This window comes from Amphiura filiformis, chromosome 1, assembly GCF_039555335.1.
Source record: "Amphiura filiformis chromosome 1, Afil_fr2py, whole genome shotgun sequence".
Taxonomy (NCBI): Eukaryota; Metazoa; Echinodermata; class Ophiuroidea; order Amphilepidida; family Amphiuridae; genus Amphiura; species Amphiura filiformis.
The window spans coordinates 61,364,508-61,385,265 of NC_092628.1; the positions used below are offsets into that span (position 1 = coordinate 61,364,508).

The 20,758-nt window shown below is 35.8% G+C and overlaps 1 protein-coding gene and 1 long non-coding RNA gene across 2 annotated transcripts in view; both read left to right on the plus strand.

The window, feature by feature from the left end:
* LOC140150325 (uncharacterized) overlaps positions 1-20,758 on the plus strand; it is a 444,264-nt gene that overhangs the window by 374,206 nt on the left and 49,300 nt on the right. The gene's annotated exons all lie outside the window — the stretch shown is intronic.
* Positions 718-18,860, plus strand: LOC140150310 (pre-mRNA-splicing factor SLU7-like). The gene is given in 17 exon segments (XM_072172321.1): positions 718-835; positions 4,467-4,695; positions 5,683-5,741; positions 5,744-5,832; positions 6,531-6,611; positions 8,147-8,311; positions 9,017-9,094; positions 10,343-10,428; positions 10,765-10,810; positions 11,248-11,345; positions 12,591-12,658; positions 13,614-13,753; positions 14,409-14,465; positions 14,981-15,085; positions 15,492-15,668; positions 16,527-16,667; positions 17,754-18,860. Coding segments are annotated over 16 exon segments (1,743 nt in total). The 5' UTR covers positions 718-835; positions 4,467-4,531; the 3' UTR covers positions 17,943-18,860.

A 20,758-nucleotide genomic window follows, 5' to 3' on the forward strand; every position in this document is an offset into this window, starting at 1 on the left:
TAGGGCCTACGGGTGGAGCTCCACTGACTGAGTTTTGGGGATTTTTCACTGGTTTACTCATCAAGGCGCTCCACCGTTATTATAAGGACTATGCTAATAATTTAAAGATTGACATGTAGAAAATAAACCATAGGCCTACGTGATTGACAGACAGTAGGCCTACTAAATTTGTACAGTACCTATTACGGTTTGGTGGCACTCCTCTTCCAAACGCGACCAAGTCACGGGCGGCCCGGTGAAGCAAAATGATTGGATTAATACCGGTACGGGAGTTTGGATAAGATGGTAGATTTCCTTTCTCATACAAATGCATGTTCCCCCGTTATTAAAGCTTGTACCGGATTAAAAAATCAAATATTTTGAAAAGAATAAGTAGCCTAATTGAAACAATCAGAGCTTTTATACTTTTTGATATATGACGCTAACTAGTTCATCTCCTATACCCACAGCACAGCGCTACTAGTAGGCTACGGGTCAATTAGTCCGAATAATCAGACCCAGAACAAAATATTAATTTCTGACATGATCTTACCTATGTGAGTGCCCCTGTGTTGTGTGCATACATGTAGTTTAAAACAATAACTGCATGATACCAGTATCCAGCTGACTAATTTAGGATCTTCAATAAAACCGGCAATCTGCACTGAATCGTAGGAGTTAATTGTGGTCGTCTGTCTGCCGACGAGCGTTAAATTACCCGGAATAGATATCGCCCAACCCTAGAAAGTAAGGTAATTAATTATTCATGAGCTCATAATAATGACGTCGGGAGAAATGTTTTGGTTTGGCGAACTATAAAAACAACGAATTTTGTGCAGTCGAGTCAAAAAATCTGGTATGTATATATATTATTGGTTTGGTATTTAATATTTCAATTGTCGCGTTTCAAAATCCAGTACGGAAAACTCAGTAGTGCACAACCAAATGCATTTTGTTTTGTAACATTGGAAGGAGAGGAATTCGGCAACCATTCGCATTATTTACATTGATCACTCATGGTCTGCACTAGCTCGAGATACTCTATCTAAATACGTAAATACGTAATACAGGTTTACATCTTACTATCTTACATTATCTTGCTGTATTTCAGCTAGAGCGTCATAGGTAGAAAACCTGGGTTTTTTCTGAGAACAAGACAAACACGTAATCTTTTCATGACCAGTCGTGACGCAACCTTGATGATCATCGTCGTCGACATACTTACTTCGTCCGACTTCGTAATGACATCGTCGCGACATGATGGCTATTCTATCTATTCTATCTATTCTATCTATTCTATACACCATCATGACCATGTCCAGTGAAGTGAGAGAGAATTGAATATATGTGTGTTCGTCACAACAGAAATTAACAGAATAGAAATTAGCATTTCATGAATGCGCAACAAATTTTAAGAAATAAGAACACCACTTTTAGACAGGATATTGGCTCGTGTCCCGTCTGCACTTAGACTGCGGAACTCAGTCCTCAACGATAGTCAGTCACTTATCTTTTGGTCGTTATATGACTATCATTTGAGGACTGAGTTCTAAACCGTACATCTTCCGAGGTGCAGTTTCAGACAATAGCTTGGGATTATTGGGGCAGAGAGGTTATCCCCGGAGGTTATCTTTTGAATTCTGTCATGACCACTGAAGCATAGTCAAGCCTGTCAAGGACACTCGGCGTGAATTGAAAGACCATGTCACTCGCCACAAAAGAATGTCAAAGGTCACCCGACACCAATTTGGTGTACTTCCGCTCCTCGGAAAATGATGTTTTTCAAGGTTTAGGACTAGTCTGCACTGCTGGTATTAAATATGTCTGGTTCCATACAGCAAATACGCAGTATTTGCTGTCTGGTAAGCAGAAACGAAATGAGACCACATGAATTGAGACATCGGAGCAGATCAATGTACTATTTTAGCCTACACTGTACATCCCCAATATGCGTGTGGAATAGCCTCATAGCCTAGGGATGTACATACATACATGTAGGGAGACATGAAGTCCATACAAAGACCAGAAATTACATTTCAAATGTACACCAAGGTATTCTTCCCTGACTATTATTTCACTTACCATGTCACTGTCGCCCTAAACATCTTTCAAGTAAGCTTCCTAAGTTAGTTGTATTTATGTCTCTTGAAATTTATTGGTCCAAATTTGTAGTCAATATCCTGAAATTATGTGTCCTGCTTGAAGCTACACCATGCTTCAAATGGTGTTGATCAAATCTGTCTCTCAAAATGTCTGACAAAACAATCCCTTAACTTTTGACCTTTCATAGATAGATATGTTCACATCATTGATTATAGAGGGAGCCCTTTATAGCATACTAAAATATAGCATCATGGCATGCCATGTGAGCAAAATTTGGCAGTGTATTTTACTGTGTAAAAGTATGGGGGAAAATTCAACATTCATTTTTATTCTTCAAAAACCCCATGTTGTAAAATCTCTTATATCAGGGTGTACTCACAGATGCCCAAATAACCACACACAAGCAACTGGACATCATGAAAGTAAAGCGGATTTTAGCTAAAATGGTTTAAAATTTAGCACAGGTTTCAATGGGAATATGTCGAATCATGCTATATGGCAAGCCATGATTAGGAGGTCAACAAACTTTTTGTGATCCAAAAAATTGCAATTGCCAATGCACATTTTGGCAATAAAAAGGCGACATCCTTTTGGTCATAACTTTGTAATTATTTAACCTGCAGACATGGTTGAACCATCATTTTTTAAAGAAAATTGTCATCTTTCATTTAATTGCATTTTTAAGGAAATATTCTAAAGTTCAAAATTTTATGATTCTACCTATCATAGAGACATGTGTTATTCTACATCCAATACCCAGGCTACACCCATCAAATGTGTGTCATCGGCCCTCAGACACACACACCCCGGCATAGACTTCTGCAGTAGCATGTTTTGTTGACATTTTTTAGTGTTTACATGTACTTCATTTGACAGAACTAATCCTAATCCCATAATTTGGCAACTCAAAGGATATCAGTTGGCAATCTTAATGTTATGCAATCAAGTTTACAACATAGTCTTACAAAGAGCAGAAAGTCACTGAGTCATGCCATTCAAGTACCAATATTGATTACCTCAAGTGGCCTGCTGCAAATGACCAGATATGACCTGTGTGGTTTTCATGTTATTTTGTAATAACAAAACCATGTTTTCCTTGATTTTGGTATGAAATTGGGCAAATAGATTTCAATGTCTTGTCAATTTGGAGTTACAGGTAACTAAAACTGATATTAGGTAAGTTTTATCTGTTTGGACTCTGTATTGACTATTCTGAGGGAATTAATGCAATGTAAACAAACCCACCCATGGCTCATGTGGACATTGTGTAGTGCTTTTCAGTACCCTGTTTTCAATCCATGGGTGACTGTAGGAACCCATGGATTCGATCAGTCTAATATTTTGCTGAAGTGTAATTTTTAGCAACATTTTTGATGCAATTGCCTGTCGTGATCTGCTCTGTTTACTTCTGAACTTCCATTGCTTTACACAGTGTCATGCTTCAGCGACTAGATTTTGAATGCAATGGTCTCTAGCCTAGAATGTGAAGCTATCAGTGAGCAAATTCTTAGCTAGACTTCTCGAGCAACTTTGCACACACCCAATTTCAATAGATACACTAGGCACCGGAGTTTCGCGCGATTTAAAACGGCAAAATGCGCTGGCCACTTTTCAAAATGCATAAAAATGCGCCAAAAAAATAGGTCAAAATGAGCTAAAATGCGTGATCCACTGTTATCAATGCAAAACACGAAAAAAACATCGGTAAAACGATGGCATGTCAATCAATTACGAACGACTTCCGGTTCATTTCCAGTTTCTGGAAAAAATAAAGATGGCGACCATCACAAATCGTCGATCGAAATGTCGAAAGCAAGGGCAAATTTCCCCACATTATGCTTGGTTTAATGATCGTTATTTGTATTTTGATGTACATTATAAGTGAAGTTAGAACCAATATTGCGTGAATTTTCTTGTAAATGCTGCCGATTTGGGGCATAAAATCGTAAGTTTTAACTTTAAGCTTATCAATGGGTCAAAATCATGAACATTCTCGATGGAACCCAAAATACGCTTTGGACACCCAAATGCGCGAAAATGTGCGCTTTTGCGCGAACCGCGCAAATGTCCGGTGCCTAAGATACACCATGGACCAACTCCACACACACACCTGACAACTTCTCATCCAACTATGACCTCTCCTGACCACCCCCCCCCCAAAAAAAAGTCTAGACCACTTTTAAATGCATTTTTACAATTGTGTTGTCCTGGTTATAGCCAGCAACCACGAACATCCACGGTTGCAGATGTGTCCATGGTTGCACTGTGTGTATCCTAATGTAGGTCCATGTTTGTAGGTAATTACAGATGCACCCCTACACGCGAACACCCCGTACATCCCAAATAATGTTTTTGTGTACTTTATATTATTTTCAACATTTTAGAATTGATACACTGAGTCACAACTCTTTATCCATCTCCTGGAGCACATCATTGCATCCAAGCAACCATGTCGTTTGGTGCTCCAGGCTTACTGCCATCAGCTGCATCCAAATCCAGCCAAGAGGATGCCCCAAGTGAAGCTTCCAAGAGAGAGGACTGGAGGAAAGCAAAGGAGTTGGATGAAGCCAGAAAGGCTGGTACAGCACCTGCCCTGGTAGATGAAGAAGGAAAGTAAGTCAATTCAGGCATGGTATTTTTGAAGACTGCTCACTCACTATAGAAAAATTATTTAATTTGTGTACATCGTGGAACATTCAACTACACTTGTTACTCCACGACTAATCGCACATTTTACTACGCACAGCCACGCAAAGACTCAAAGAGTATGTTCCACGATGTACACAAATTAAATAATTTTTCTATAGTACCTGATAGTAGCCTCCGGCAGCTCAAAGATCATAATCGTATTAAACAAAGGTATACATGTAGTAAAAGAGCATATCTATTTATCACAGGATGTATAAATTGACGTGTCCCTTTTTCACTATATAAAAATAAAATTTGATTGATTGGGTCACTATAAACTTTAGTCAAATTCAGTACTAGCAACAGGTACAGTACCTACATGTATATAGCGACTTACCGACATAAAATTTACTTTTGAATTTTGGTTTGGAGCATCGTTTATTGAACTTGAATTTGACTTTATGGATATCAAATTGAATCCAAGTTGCTGATTTAAACAGTGGTATTGTCAATTTTCCCTGAAGACCACTTTTATTTACTGATAGTATCACACACTTGTTTGCATAAATTAATTCACAGCAATCCTTTGTCTTAATTGAATTGGAGGTCAAAATCTAACCGTGACTTTCATAGTGGAAACGGGGTGTTTATATAAATTTGGCAGAATGTATGAATCATTGCAGCTTTAAAAGAACTGTACTACATGTAGTGTGATTACAAGGCATGGAAATGAAACAATAAAATTACATTGACAAAGTTATGACCAGGTCAAAATCTATCAAAGAGCAGCACACAGCAATGTTATTACATGTACTACACCATTTTCCATCCTGATGTGTCAGTGATGTTAATCATCTTCTGTTATTTTTGGTTTATGAATGGATCGAAATATTTTTACTCAATTACCAAAGCAAACTCCAGTGATTGGTTTTGACTGATTAGTTGTATTTGGTTTGTTTTCATCCATCACAGAGACATCAATCCACATATACCACAGTACATCTCTACAGTGCCATGGTGCGTGGGCTATGCGTACCAACATTAAAACATCAGCGTCCACAAAAAGAAAAAGAGCAAAAGTTCTCAAGCATCAGTGAATGGTATAAGAAAGGAGTGAAGGAAGTAAGTTTGTCTTTCAGATTGTAGCGAGTTCAATCATGCACAAATGTTACCAAATTAATGATGTAGGCTACCTCATTTTAGCAAATGAGAGTAGTCAAAATGTGTGACCGAACGTGAGTACATGAGGCTGGATATAGCAAATGACTAAACTATTCATCAGGCTTCCTGTTAAGTGTTGTGAATTTCAGCAACCTTTCATACTTTTTAAGGTTACAAGGGTTTCCCCATCATGTCGCATAATGGCCCGATGCATGCAAAACCATGACATTTTTCTTTCATTTAACCAAATGATGTTAATTAAAGCTGTTTTTATGCAAGTCACATGGATGCAGAGGATTTTATCGATGGCTAAACCTTGCAACCGGCATAAATTGAATGCCTCTGGTTGGTTACCAGGAACCTTCCTATTCGCTGTCGTAGTGCACGTTACAATATGACCGTTGCTAGGCCAACTGGATCACGCTTTCTTTGTTACGAACCACTGATCGAAATGATCACAACACAAAGCCTATGGCATATCAAAATTTGGAACAGGTGTATGAGCCCAGGCTTGGAGCAGTAACCAATGGTTACTAACGTGCACTACGACAGCGAATTCATTACATTGTGCCCAACATACAGGTAATGTGAATCTAATTTCTAAAGCAGCGCTTGTAATATGATTTTATCACAATAATAATGTTTTGTTTTGATTTTAGGGTGGCATTGCAACCAGATTCAGAAAAGGTGGTTGTGAAAACTGTGGAGCAGTGACACACAAGAGAAAAGATTGTGTGGAGGTGGGTTTCATGTGTTTAATCCTGTGGCACATCTTACTTGTGTCACCTTTTATATCTTGATAAAAGACCGGGTCATGCTGCCTGGCAGGTTCACAAAACAAGGTACTGATATTTTATGATGTGATTCAATTAGCCAATCAGAAACCCCAATTTTGTATTTATTCAGTACACTAGCTAAATAATCAGCAAACAAAAAGACCTAAAGAAAAATAAGCCAAAGAAATTTGAGGGTATAGTAGTAAAACTTTTGCCATTATATGATTACATATAGTTGCATGAGTGTAAGCATATATTAAGGTGGTATATGAGGATATTTCTGGAAATTAGGAAATGCTCTGAGTTTGTTTTCAGTGGATTAATTGAGTATGGTTAAGTACACTGATCAGTATGCCTTTTATGTGAAGCAAATTGGACATAACAGTTTTCATAATACATCAATTTATATTTTCTTTGTATCTTACTGTTTTTATCAATAATGAATGTAGTTAATGAGCTAAAATGACTGAAAAGGCTCATTCATATGTAATTTTTGCCAATATTTTGCTAAAAAGCCATGCATAAATGTTAAGGCCGGCATCGACAGGTCCCCTGTCAAAATCTTGTCGACAAAGTGAATTATGTCAATATGTCGACAGAACTTGGCGACATAGTGCTCAGAAACTGGCCCAGTAAAACTAAGTCAGGCAAGCTCATTTTCACTCAAAATATTGGCCATTTCCAATGTATTGTCAACAAAATGCAGTGCCAAATCTTATCTTTTACTTATTATTTTGCCAACTTTTCTTGTTATTTGGCTTCAGGGATCATACTTTTGGCAGTATTTTGCCTGGTTTTCTGGTGTGAAGTGTACACTTTATGTGCTCGCTATGAAGATGACCATCTTTAATTTTGCCGACGGTGTTTCTAGATATTTTTAGGTTAAATTTTTTTAAATTTTCATAAAATCATGAAAAAAAAGTGCTGGTATTTTTTCAGAACCCAAATGTATGTCGACGTTGAGATACGAAATATGTTAACATCAAAAAACGGTGCAGACGCTGTCACTAATAAATGTTCAGGGTATTTTGCATAGTTTTGCCTTGAAACTTGGTCAAAGTGTTTTTTAATATGTTCTAATATATTGTTTAGTTGACCTCTAATTTGCATAATTGCATAATTTATGAGCTAATTTGTATAAATGCTAATTAATTGTGCAAATTTACTTCAAACAAAAGGCATATTGATAATTGTGCTTTGCTCTACTCAATTAATCTGTTTAAAACATGCATAGAACACTTCCAAAATGCCTCAAATACCACCTTAATGTGAAGTAGAGTTTGATCACAAATAGCTGTTTCATGTCAAATGCTGTCTTTTTGTAGCACAACCACTACATTGTAAGATATTAATGACCATTTATGTGATGCAGGTTTACAGGTTTAACTCTTCTGCCTTAATTTGTAAATAAGAGAAACAAAAGCACTTTGTGTAATGTGGACAAGCAGCAAAATGAAACAAAATTGATTGATTAATTTTACATATTTGTTTTGCTTCAGAGACCAAGAAAAGTAGGAGCCAGGTTCACCGGTGAAAAGCTAGCTCCAGATGAGTATTATCAGCCTAATTTAAGCTTTGACTATGACGGTAAACGAGACAGATGGAATGGCTATGATCTGGATAATCACCAAGCTGTATTGGAAGAATATGCCAAAATTGAAGAGGTAATAAGGAGTGATCCATTGTCAGTGTGAATAAAATAAATGATATTAAAAATCTGTTGTATTGAGATGAAGATTGGCCATGAGTGATATTTCTCTAAAGGTTGTTCTATTAGTTCACAAAATTGCAAATCAGCACATGATTTATCATATTCATGAATATAAATCATAAAATGTGTAACATGTTGTGTTACATGTTACTAGTTAAGATTTGCACATTCTAAATCAGTTGGAGTTACAATCAACCCATGTGAGTACTATTTTGAACAGGAAACTGCAAAGGATGAGATTTGATTGAACAGGTACACATGATGTTTAAGTGTTCTTTTGTGTACCCCTTGTATTAACTCTCTTCACACGGGTGTCGACTGCAGACGACATGTTTCAAAAATTTCTTTAAATTTCAAAAATTTCAGAAATGTAAATTTTCCTGACCATATTTGGAATCAACATGAAAATTGCATTAAAATGAGTACAAACAAGCCTAGTATTGGTTCAGTAGTTCTTAAGATAGCTCTTGATATTTTGAGAAAATATTTCAAAACTTTTTCCGTTGAAGCACATAGATAGCACACAGAGCATTAATGGATAGCATTCCATCAGCTTTTGTCAGTAACATTGAATCCGCTGAGCTAATATAACTTGCCTCTGTCCTGTACATGTAGACCAACACATCTATTTATCAATTAATTGATGTTTTATCACCAGGCAAAGAAGCACTTGAAGGTGCAGGAGTTGCAAGATGAAATGTTATCAGGAGAGATTAAAGAACCTGTAGAGAACAGGGTAAGTTGATGTTATTCTTGTTGAAGTAGAGTTAATGGCTTGTTGCATGGCTAGAGTATTAGTGTTGGCTCAGACTTGTAGGAGCAATTCATAACTGTTCATAATGTTGCTAACATAAGACTTGAGTTATTTTTTCCTGAAAGTGGATGTTCTTTGATTTAAAAAAAATTTAATTAGTAAATGTTAAATATCCATTGTTCAGGGATGTGAGAGTTCCGCGTTTTCGCAAATTTCCGCGTTTTTAGCTTGCCTGCGTCGCGTTTTTATTTTTCCCAAACTAAAAATCCACGTTTTGCTTTTCCCCAATGATTAATACATTATATGTTGTCCGTCCGTCTGTCTTCCATTAATTTAATGTATGAGACTAACTTACGTTGCGTGTATTAAACCTGCATATGAGACTAATTTGCGAAAGACGACCGCATGTATAGAGATCCGTGGTAGGATGTGTAGCATTGTGTAGTATCATATCATATGGCAGAGGTCATTGAACGTTGCTGTTAGGATCGATGTTTTGTTTACGTACAACGCCATTGCAGAATTTTTTCATGTGGGTTTTTGGAATTGTACCATTTTCAATCGTAACCATCCATCTAAAGTGTGACAACATGTTTACTAAAAAGCACAAGGAATTAAGAGAGGATATATCATGGCTACCAGGATTGTAATTTTGTCGCGCAATACTCACATATGTGCAATGAAATATAGCTTTTAATCTTCTGATATTTATGATGAAATACACACAAATACGGATGGTAGTAGGTAAGCTTTCTATGCGTGCTTCGAACACACTATTAAATGGATACTTGTTTTTTTCCCGCGTTTTTTGGAAAGCTCCACTCACACCCCTGATTGTTTGCTTGATGTTTGGCCTATCTTACAGCTGAGCCTGTGAGGCCGTCTGCTCAAGATCTAAATTGAAACCATATGTATGTGTCCATGGTTTATATATGATATCTTAATCAGATAGCGTTTCCCTTGATTTCCAGGCTGGGTGTATGAACATCCAGCCATTACCCTGATCAGAACTGGCCTAAACATCTTTGCCATCCACTGCCTGTGATTCAAATGCAATAATGTAGAGAGTGGCTTGGCAATTATATTTTGTCTCCATTAGAAATTGCACCCAAGACCTCTTGCCTCAGAAGTAAAGACTTTGGCCCCTCTGCCATGCTGCTTTCTATCATGTTTATGCAAGATTCATTCACTTGTTGTATATTAATGAAGGCCCTTGATATTTCTGTGTAGGATGGTGATAGTGATGACAGTGATGGTGATGAGGACAAGTATGCAGAAAAATTTGACATGCCTGGTACTAATTTTGACAGTAAAAGGTAGGTACTTAAAATAGAAAGTATGTACAATAGTATTGCAATGTTTGGTTTAGACGGTAATGAACTTGCAAATTGTGATGGATATTGCCAGACTTGTAAAGTTACTAATACAACAAGGTTCAATCTTAAATTGAATCATCTGCACCTTAGACTAAAGTTGAAATTCAGTTCAAACATTTGAAAATACCATATTGAGTTAAACCATTCAACTTCAGTTGTAACAAGTCTTCAGTTTAAATCAATTATTGCCCTTGGTTTAAATAACCATTTCTTTCAGTTTGCAAATCAAAGTTTTCATGCTACAGACTAAGTCAAGCATTATGTTTTCCTTCACAGACGAATCACAGTGAGGAATTTGAGAATACGAGAAGATACTGCAAAGGTGAGTGTTTTATTGCTTGGTGCGTGAAAAAAACATATCTGTAAACCAGCTTTTGTAAACAGGGCTCGAAATAAGGCGCATCCTTGCGTCAAATACCTGTGAAAGTAGGCGCAGACCCGCAAATTTCCTACGGTACGGGTTCCGTGTGACCAGCTAATTCTCTGTCCTGAAATTTTAAAGGCATGGGTCCAGGGAGGCGGGGTCGGACCCTTGAAAATTGTTGAGGACCCTTGAAATTTCAAAGGCAAGGGTCCAGAGGACCCTTGGGAGTTTTCTTCTTATTTCGAGGCCTATTTGTAAATATATGCAGGTATATTATTCTCATTAGTCAACTGATCAAGTGAGTCAAATATATCTTAATCAGTATTGCTGGCAAGATGAAAAACTTCTTGTGTTTTTGTGCTCGAACTAATAAATGTTTGTCTTATTGTTTCCAGTACTTATATAATTTAGATCCCAATTCAGCGTACTATGATCCCAAGACGAGATCCATGAGGGAAAATCCATTTCAACAACAAGGAAAGACTCCTGATGAGTAAGTAATCCTTAGTTATATAGACATAGTAGCATGTCATGACATGACATCTTGTGACATGACATTAAATACATATTTGCAGTGCTAGAAATAAGGTGGGTCTTGGAGCCAAACGCCTGTGAAAATCATAGCAGGCCCGCTAATGTCTAACCTGCAGGTAAAACACTTTTATAAAGCGCATTACACTGTTAAGTTTTGTCACTGAAGTTGCAGACTCAATACTGATATTAACATCAATCCAAAGCATTACCTGTTGTTCATACACTCTATAGCGTTAGAAATATGCCAGAAGTGTATTTAATTGTGCACTCCACGTACTACATCAAGTGTTTTCGGACATGTTCAGTTTTCTTGCAGGTTGATGCATTTATATTTACTTGCATTGTCCCAACATTTTTAATGACAGTTTTGTTATAAAAATAAAAAAGTCACAAGATTTTTTCCTGTGTAGGAAATAGGTTAATAAATGTATGTTTTTTGTTGCTCGAGAAATTGTACAAAATAATGCACTTGTACTGAGATGTTGTACTCCCTCCCTGCAGGGCTTGTGTATTTGATGCATCCACATCTCAGTATGCATGCATTATTTTGTACAATTTCACTCCCAACAAGTGATGCACATTTATTAACCTATAATTGATTTACAAGTCTGAAATCTTACAAAGTTTCACAAATGTTCACATTGTAGATTCACCTGTAGATTTTAAACCCAAGAATCCAAATGGCCCATGAAGAATTTAGCTTATTTTGAGCACTGTATATTTATGAATTCACCATCTTAAAAATGTTACTTTCTTCATGTGAGTGGTTTAATATGGAAGTGAAGACATAACTATAGGCAAAATGTCTAATTATCAATGATGAGAGCCAACTTGGGTACGCACAGATATTTGCGTTGAGTGTACTATGCAAAGACCACACACGTATGGCGCAAGACCGCTTTTGAGATATAGACCAAGCACGGTTTTTGAATACGGTCGTCGCTAGACAAGGTCAAGGTTTGGTCATGTAGATCACACAATTGTGTTATTCCACAAAAAAGTATGTTGATGCAGATTGCAGAAGGTACATCCTTTCATGATCGAGAATTAGATATGTTGTAAATCATGTGATTTAACATCATCTCATTGGCTACCAGAACTAATTGTGTTGGGTAAATAAATTAGTGTAAAATTCATGCTACCTTGATGTTTGAATATTTTCTGCTTTAATTAGGATCAATTTGATGTTTTCTGTGTTTAACAGGTTAAAATTTGCTGGTGATAATTTTGTGCGAGCTGTGGGAGATACAACAAAAATGGCAACGGCACAATGTAAGCATTAATCTGGTCATTTTGTAGCATTAGAAACATGAGAACTGTATGTAACCGCAGATCCACATTTAAGTAGAGGTTCAGAGTTTATATAGAATCACTCATTCCTTAACAAGGATTGATTCCTTGATTCTTGATCAACTGGACTCATTAAAGTTTTTATGCCTCCACCGGAGGTATTATGTTTCCTTGTTGTCTGTCCGTCCGTCCGAGCTTGCGAATGCAATTTCTCGGAACTGGTAAGGTGTATTGTGATTCAATTTAGTGGAGGGGTGGCAATTGGTGGTCTCCAAATTTTAGCAGGTTTTCGTCGCAAAATATGGTAATTAATTACCTAATTTGCATGATTTATGCATATCAAGCAAAATAACCTTGTGCACAGATTATCTGGAGATCTGTACGAGTTACAGTGATGAAACTTGGCGGAGAGTAGCACAGCCAGAGGTTCTTGATCTGATTTGATTTTCAGCGCAAAATTTGCGTAATCGCAAGGTAATTGTGAGGTCATTTGGGGTCATCCGGGGTCAAATCGCCATATATTGTTGCAGGTTCATGAAATTTGGTGGGAACGACTACTGAAGGAAGAAAAATATGTCAAGGTCATTTTGGGGTCATTCAGGGTCATCTGGGGTCAAATAGCCATAAACTGCTGCAGGTTCATGAAATTTGGTGGGAACGGCCACCTTAGTGAGGCAAATAATGTTAAGGTCATTTTGGGGTCAAGTGAAATTGCATCGGTTAAAATGATGGGCGTCAAAGTGGAGGTCGAGAACCGCAAAATTCTAGTTTCCCATTATAATTACCATGGGATGAGGTTGTAAGAAAAATAACACACATGGAAATAGTCTGTGTAGTTTGTGATTGACCAATGAATTTGTATGATTAGCTCATGAATATTTATGAGGTGTAATAACATAAACTGTTGTTAATTTACTGTGGTGTATTTGCATTTCAGTGTTTGCATGGGAGGCATATGATAAGGGGACAGATGTTCACCTACAGGCAGAACCAACCAAGTTGGAAATGCTGCATCAAGAATTCTCAGTGAAGAAAGATGATTTCAAACAGAACCAAAAAGATAACATTCTACAAAAGGTATGTCAACTACTCCAAATGTCATAAATTAAAGCACTATAATTGTTTGAATGAATACAAATATTATTTTGTTTTGTTAGATGAAACTGTATAATGTAGCTTCCTATTCCTTTAGTTTGATCTAATTGGAAATAAAAAAGAAACTACTATTTGATAATGAAAATGTTGATGACAAAAGTGAATTTTATAATATTTTTCAAGCTGTATTTAACATAGAATGGTGTTTAATTACTGTCTTTTCCAGTCAAAATGTTATTAAGGAGCAAATGAACATGGCTCATGTGATGTTTAACTTATTCTGTTCCATACCTTGAAGCAAGAGAAATAGTCAAGGTTTATTTTTGGTCTTGACTATTCTAAGAATGTTGAATGGACTCTTCAGGGATGCCAGTTTTCAGGCAATTGCCTGATTTCAGGCTTTTTGTTACTCCAAATTTCTGCATTTGTATTTATTTTTAGCCTGTTTTGAGGCTTTATATCCCAAATTTGTACTCTTTTTCAGGCTTTTCCAGCAAAGTCACTTCAGGCCACTGGCATCCCTGACTCTTTGTTTAAATACCTACATCCTTGTTTCCATTGCATGGTGGACTGTGTATAATTTCTGTTCTATTTTATTTATATTAACTATTCTTAATATTTTGTGTTTTCTCTTCAGTATGGTGGAGCAGAGCATTTGGAAGCACCCCCTAAACAGTTGCTGCTAGCTCAAACTGTAAGTAGTATACTATTTTTGTTGTGTGTCTTAAAATGTGAAAATATCTATATACAGGCTTTACAGAAGTGAGAAAATATCCATATTTCCTCAAGGTTTAGGTTTAGTTTTAGGGGTTGGAGTTAGGGTTAAGGTATGAGTTAGTGTTCAGATGCAACAGATAAGCTATAGTTATTCCACACTTTTTAAAGAAATGTTTAGTTAAATTAATAATTAATGAATAGTTAAGCACTTAATAAAAAGGTATACTAAAACTTTGTGAAGAGAGAATTATTGAGATTGATAGTATTGAGATTGTATTGAGATTGATTTGAGAATAAAGGTACTAAAACTAGCTGAATAAACACAAGTTATTTCCATATCGGAAGTATGTCAGGTCACTGTTTTTACAAGTATTATTGTTACACTAACGTGTAGTTAGGAATAAAATGTACATGACATGATATATGTTACAGTCCTCCATGTTTTGTTTATTCAACTGACACCATAATGATATCATGGATGTGTTTTTACAGGAAGAGTATGTAGAGTATTCCAGGCATGGAACATTACTGAAAGGCCAAGAAAAAGCCAAAGCAAAGTCTAAATATGAGGAAGATGTATTTAATAATAACCACAAGGTAAGGACACATGATAACAGGTAGTTTGTGAGATGATTAATTGTTCATCATATTATGTATGTCATACAGGGGAGTAAAATGATCTGTACATAACTTTATTGAATTGTGGACATCCTGAAGAAAGTATATGCTATGCTTTTGATTGAGTGGTGATTTCACCTTCACATTTACATCAATTAATTTGTGTGAAAATATTTGTAAAAAAATAGTGGAAAATGTTCTCAACATGGCTACAAGAATGAATACATAACATCTACTCTTGAATAGTACTATACATAGTCCCCATAAACATATAGGGTGTGTTGTTTGGGTAGGTGTGAGAATCATTTTTTATGTGCTTAAGTGGCATGATGTCAAGATGATGCATCTGGTACATTTAATACATTATGATGAATGTTTTGCACAGAGTGTTTGGGGATCCTATTGGAAAGATGGCAGATGGGGTTATAGATGTTGTCACTCTCTTGTACAAGGGTCCTATTGTACAGGAGAAGCTGGCAAGGAGGCAGCAGCGGTAGACCTCATGTTACCATTAGCAACAGATGATCAGGAGGAAGAAGAAGAACCAAAATCATTATTAGAGGTATGTACAGCTTATTTATAAAGTAGAGGTGGCTACAACTAAGTTAAACTGGATTTAATATTTTCAACAACAAAATAAGATAAAATTCTTGCTCAGTCACTTTCTGACAATCATATTCTGTAACTGTGCTACTTCATGCATACGTTTCCACTTGTGGACTCAGTTGTTACCTACATGTATAATGCAGTTATCTTGTACCTGCAGTGCCTTTTACTAACTTGTAGTAACTGATAATAGTGTGATATACCATATGCCCACTATCCTGTACTGGATACAAAACACCATAATTATTTTGCCTTGCGCTTCCACTGGTTATGTCAGCAGTGTAAAAGTAATTCGTCTTGCAGGCCAATTTCAGCTTCAGATAGAATTATGGACCAGACATTTCTCAAACACCTCAAAAGACATTTATGAGACATTTGTCTACTTGTTTTCAATATATTGAATGTAAGATTAAAGAGGGAAAGGTATGTACATGTAATCTCTAATAATGCAATGAAAGCATGGTGCAGTGTTGGGTATGATATCACATTTTGTAGGAAAATACACAGGATATTAGGAGCAAAAATAGCAAGAGCAAGATACATATTTTGGCATTTTCAAGCACAGGTTGCTCAGTGCACCAATTGGTCTTCTCTGTGGGATGGATCCAGCTCCTGGACAATATGCCATACACGGCTGGTTATGCCTATGATAAAGTAGTGGTATTTTGTATTAAGTAATGTGTCTTACTTCTGAATAAATAAAGTATTTGAAAATTTCATTAAATATTGAGTTAAATTATTACGTGATTGACTAACTACCGTTGATTGCAAATGTATGTCATTAATCTATTTTATGTATTTTGTCATTAAATAGCAACATAAAGAATCATTAGAAGAAGAAAGGAGAAAGAAGAAGAAAAAGAAGAAAGACAAGAAGAAGAAGAAGAAACGCCACAGTAGCAGCAGTGATAATGAAGATGATGAAGCTGCTGAGAAAGAGAAGAAGTTAAAGGAGGTAGGATCAAATTTTGTAATGAAATATAATTTTGTAAAAACAGTTTGTGGTATAAGGTGCATTAATCAGATTGTCAGCACCATCACATCAGCAAAGGTAGCCCAATTAGCAGGAGTTATATACTTCATTAATATATTCTTGTTCATTGATTGGTTAAAAGTGGATCACATGACTAAAAATAGTTCTACCCTCAGTACTCCTATCCGTAAATAGTACCTCTAAGCCGTAAATAGTATTTTCAATGTCCCGGATGAGTTGTAAAGTACCTCCAAGCCGTAAATAGTACTTTTGACCATGCCTTCCGCGTGCACGCATTCGATGCAACGGAACAGTTCATGCACGCGAAACTGCCATAGCGTGATTTCGCGCTGCTGTAATTGGTTAGCCCAATTTTAGCCTATTTTTTTTGAAGGGCAAAATATAGGTTGTGCTTAAATTGGTCGTGCTGTTTACTCAGGATAGAAGCTGGAGAGTCCAAACGTCAAATAATTTTCTTTTAACCAATCAATGAACAAAGAATATATTAATGAAGTATATAAAACAAATATATACTGCCTTTATTCGAAGTTCTGGTTAAAACTATGGTCCTCGTTGAGATCAATTAATACTATTTTCCTTGGGGCTGCGCCCTCATGAAAAATAGTACTATTGATCTCACCTCGGGCTTATAGTTTTAACCAGAACCTCTCATGCCAGTATACTATTGTAAGCTTAAAACATAAATGACTACAAATACAAAACAGTGACACACATGACAATTGAAGCAATACAATAATTGCAAATGTTTTGTTAATTGTATGTTTTTAGGAGAAGGTAAGGAAGGCCAGTGAACATTGATGCATTGTTTTTGTTTGGTTGGCTCTTTGTTTGTTTTTCATTTATATCAAAGTATTTCAGTGATTCTCTCACTATAAAATGCATTTTTATTGAACAATTTTGAATAATTAAATCAAAGTTAACATGCAATAATCTTTGACACTTTGTAATATGCTTTGGGGGTAGGGCAAAGTGTAAAGGATATTGTACATTTAGCTCCTTATTGCATGGTGTGATTACAGAATCGTTTTTGTTTTTTGATCTTCACAGGCATTAGCAAGAGAAGATGCTCACCAGCGAGAGGCAGAGAGACTCTTAGCCATGGATGAGCGCAAAAGACCTTATAATAGCTTGAAAACTTTTGAAACTTACAAAGAACCAACAGAAGAGGAAATGGAAGCATATCGTATGAAACGGAGTCGGATGGAAGATCCAATGGCTAATTTTCTCACAAAGTGATCTTGTGTCATGGTAATTGATTTATGAATCTTCATGGTAACACAAAAGGGTCTCCATGGTAATACAAACAATAAGAGAGCCCTTAGAATTCTAGTTGGAATGAAAGCAAAGTGTAGGGGAAAAGAGACCACATGGAATACAGGAATTGAGTCTTGATGCACTTGAGCAAGATTGCACTCACATGTTTTCTATGCATGTTTACTGAGACAAGATGTAAGGGTGTGTAAAAGGAATGTGATTTAAAACACAGGTAAATATCTTCACAAGTGAAGTTTGTAACAAGCCGCATGTTATTGAAGAAATAAAGGCTAATGCATTATCCTTTACTCCCAATAATGTATGCGAGGCAGTAAAAACGTAAATAAAGTGTGAAGTGCAGCCGAACCCATTATTTAAAAGTTTTTACTGCTGAGGACACATTATTTGAGTGTAAAGGATAATGCTGCACCCATTATTTCTATTCTATTGCCATTTAAAGAGAAAATATCACTTTTTTGCTCAAATATTAAAGTTGTTTACTTAAAGGTGGAGTGTGTACACATAGCCAAAGCGTAAGTGACAACGAGTATTGCAGAAATGTACGCATAACCAAGTATAATGCTTTGCGTAGAATGTGTTACGGTGCTTATACTGCATAGCGCTTTGCTGTGCGCTGTTGTGCGAGAACATAAAGTTCATTGTCCTACCAACTTTATTGTTATTTAAGGTCTTTCATGTGACGCATTGCAACAAATCACAGTGCACAACTTTAAATAATGGGTTGTGAGGGTAATAGAATAGAATTTAATGATGGGGGAGTATGTCCACCTTTTCAAACTTAACAAAAACTGTGTGATGTGTATTGTTGTTTGCAATATTCAAAATATAACATGGTTAATAATATCAAGACTGCCTATATTTTGCAGCAGAGGACTGTCACTCTTTTGCAGCATAATTGTTTTTCTTCCTTCAGCATAATATTAAAACATTAAAGCAGAAAATATTACTTTTCATAAATCATTTTGATTACCAAGCCTTGGGTGAGAGGTTCAAAAGCTTAAATTTCTATATTAATATAGGATAAAAGAAGAAAAAACTCACAAGGAATTAAATATTCATAACCATAACACCCAATTTACCAATCCACTTCTTGTCACATGACTTTGTTATTAACCTCACATGTGATCATCGAACTCACATTGTCAAGTTGACAAAGATACCAAGAGATTTATGATTGAAGCTTACTATGTGATCAAATATGAAGTCTAGGTGAGGGTTAAGGTACTTTTGATATGGATGGGTACTTATTTTTTAATTAACTCATTTCCTCCTGAAAAATAGACTTGCTGCTCAATCACAGTTGTCAAAACCTGGTACATTTGTATATCCCAAGTTTTATATAAGTATAGCTCATTTGTACATATGTTATAATAATGTATCATGTATGTAATAAACGGGAGGAAAATATTGTAATGATTTTAATGTGCAATGTTCCTTGTTAACATTATCTAGCCGTGTATACATGGCTAGATCTTGAAATCCAACTCTTTCTTTCTTGCTTCCTTCTCTCTGGCAACAGGTCCACTGCATATTCATGCTGAGGCAGATTTTGACAATTATTATGTTTTGATGAAGTCAATTGTGTGAAAATATTGGATCCAAAACATGAAAAATTTGGATGCTTTACGCCCAACAGTGTAAAACTCATAGCTTGACCGATAAATATGGGCTCAATCGATTCAATTTTTTGTCAAACTTGGTCTCAAGCATGTCCATGACGACACATGGTACGTGACCAGTTCCTGGTCAAAGGTGGTCAATGTGGGGTAGACTGGTGCTCTGAAACATATTTTCAAGTTATCAATTTGATCAGCATTTTTGAGTATTGAATGGAAATTTCAGATCCAAATCTCAAAACCATATTGCAAATCTTAAAAACTTCCACATAATCTGATCTTCTCCGCATTCCAGAAAAATACACTACTAATTTGTTTGGATTAAAAAATATTATCCTGTTTTGCCAAATGAAACATAGCTAAATCCTAATCCTTTAGTTAGTTCTAACTGGCAATAAAAGTCAAACAATTGAAATTTTAATATTTTTGCAGTTTGAGGGAAAATGGTCCAAAAACATGCAATTTTTGCATTTTCTTACAATTGTAGTCACAAAATTGTAAGACTTAGCACAAGTCTAAACTTTTAAAATCTTGTGAGTATAGAATAAGAGTTAGCTCATAATTTTAATATTTTATGTTATTTTTGCAAATTGTTTATGAAAAAAATTGGGTGTTTTCCAAAAATTAGAATGCATAACTTGAAATTAGTCTTAGTTCAAGTTTTTGGGCTTGATTGTCACAGAATACAAAAAAAGATCGAAAAATGCCCTAAAAATGCATGTTTTTGGCCCTTATTTCCCAAAATTGACCAAATATTAAAATTTTACTTTCATTGCCAGTTAGGACTAACTAAAGGATTAGGATTTAGCTATGTTTCATTTGGCAAAAGAGGATAATATTTTTTAATCCAAAAAAAATAGTGCTGTATATTTCATGCAAAAAGAACATGTTCATTGTAAATGCGGCTAATTCTTCATGGAATTACTGACATTTAATACAGCGTAAAACTGGTAGTCTACAATGTTTTTATTAATGATAATCATCATGATCATGTAAAAAATTGATATCAAATGAAAGATCCTATTTTTCTCATTAACATACTGAAATTAGGAGTTCCAAGTCGGTGTATTTCCGAAGATATCATCAAAAAACTGCTGAATTATATTAAAAAATGTGGTATACCATATTTGAGACTAATTCGACAGTTTTGTGACCGATTTC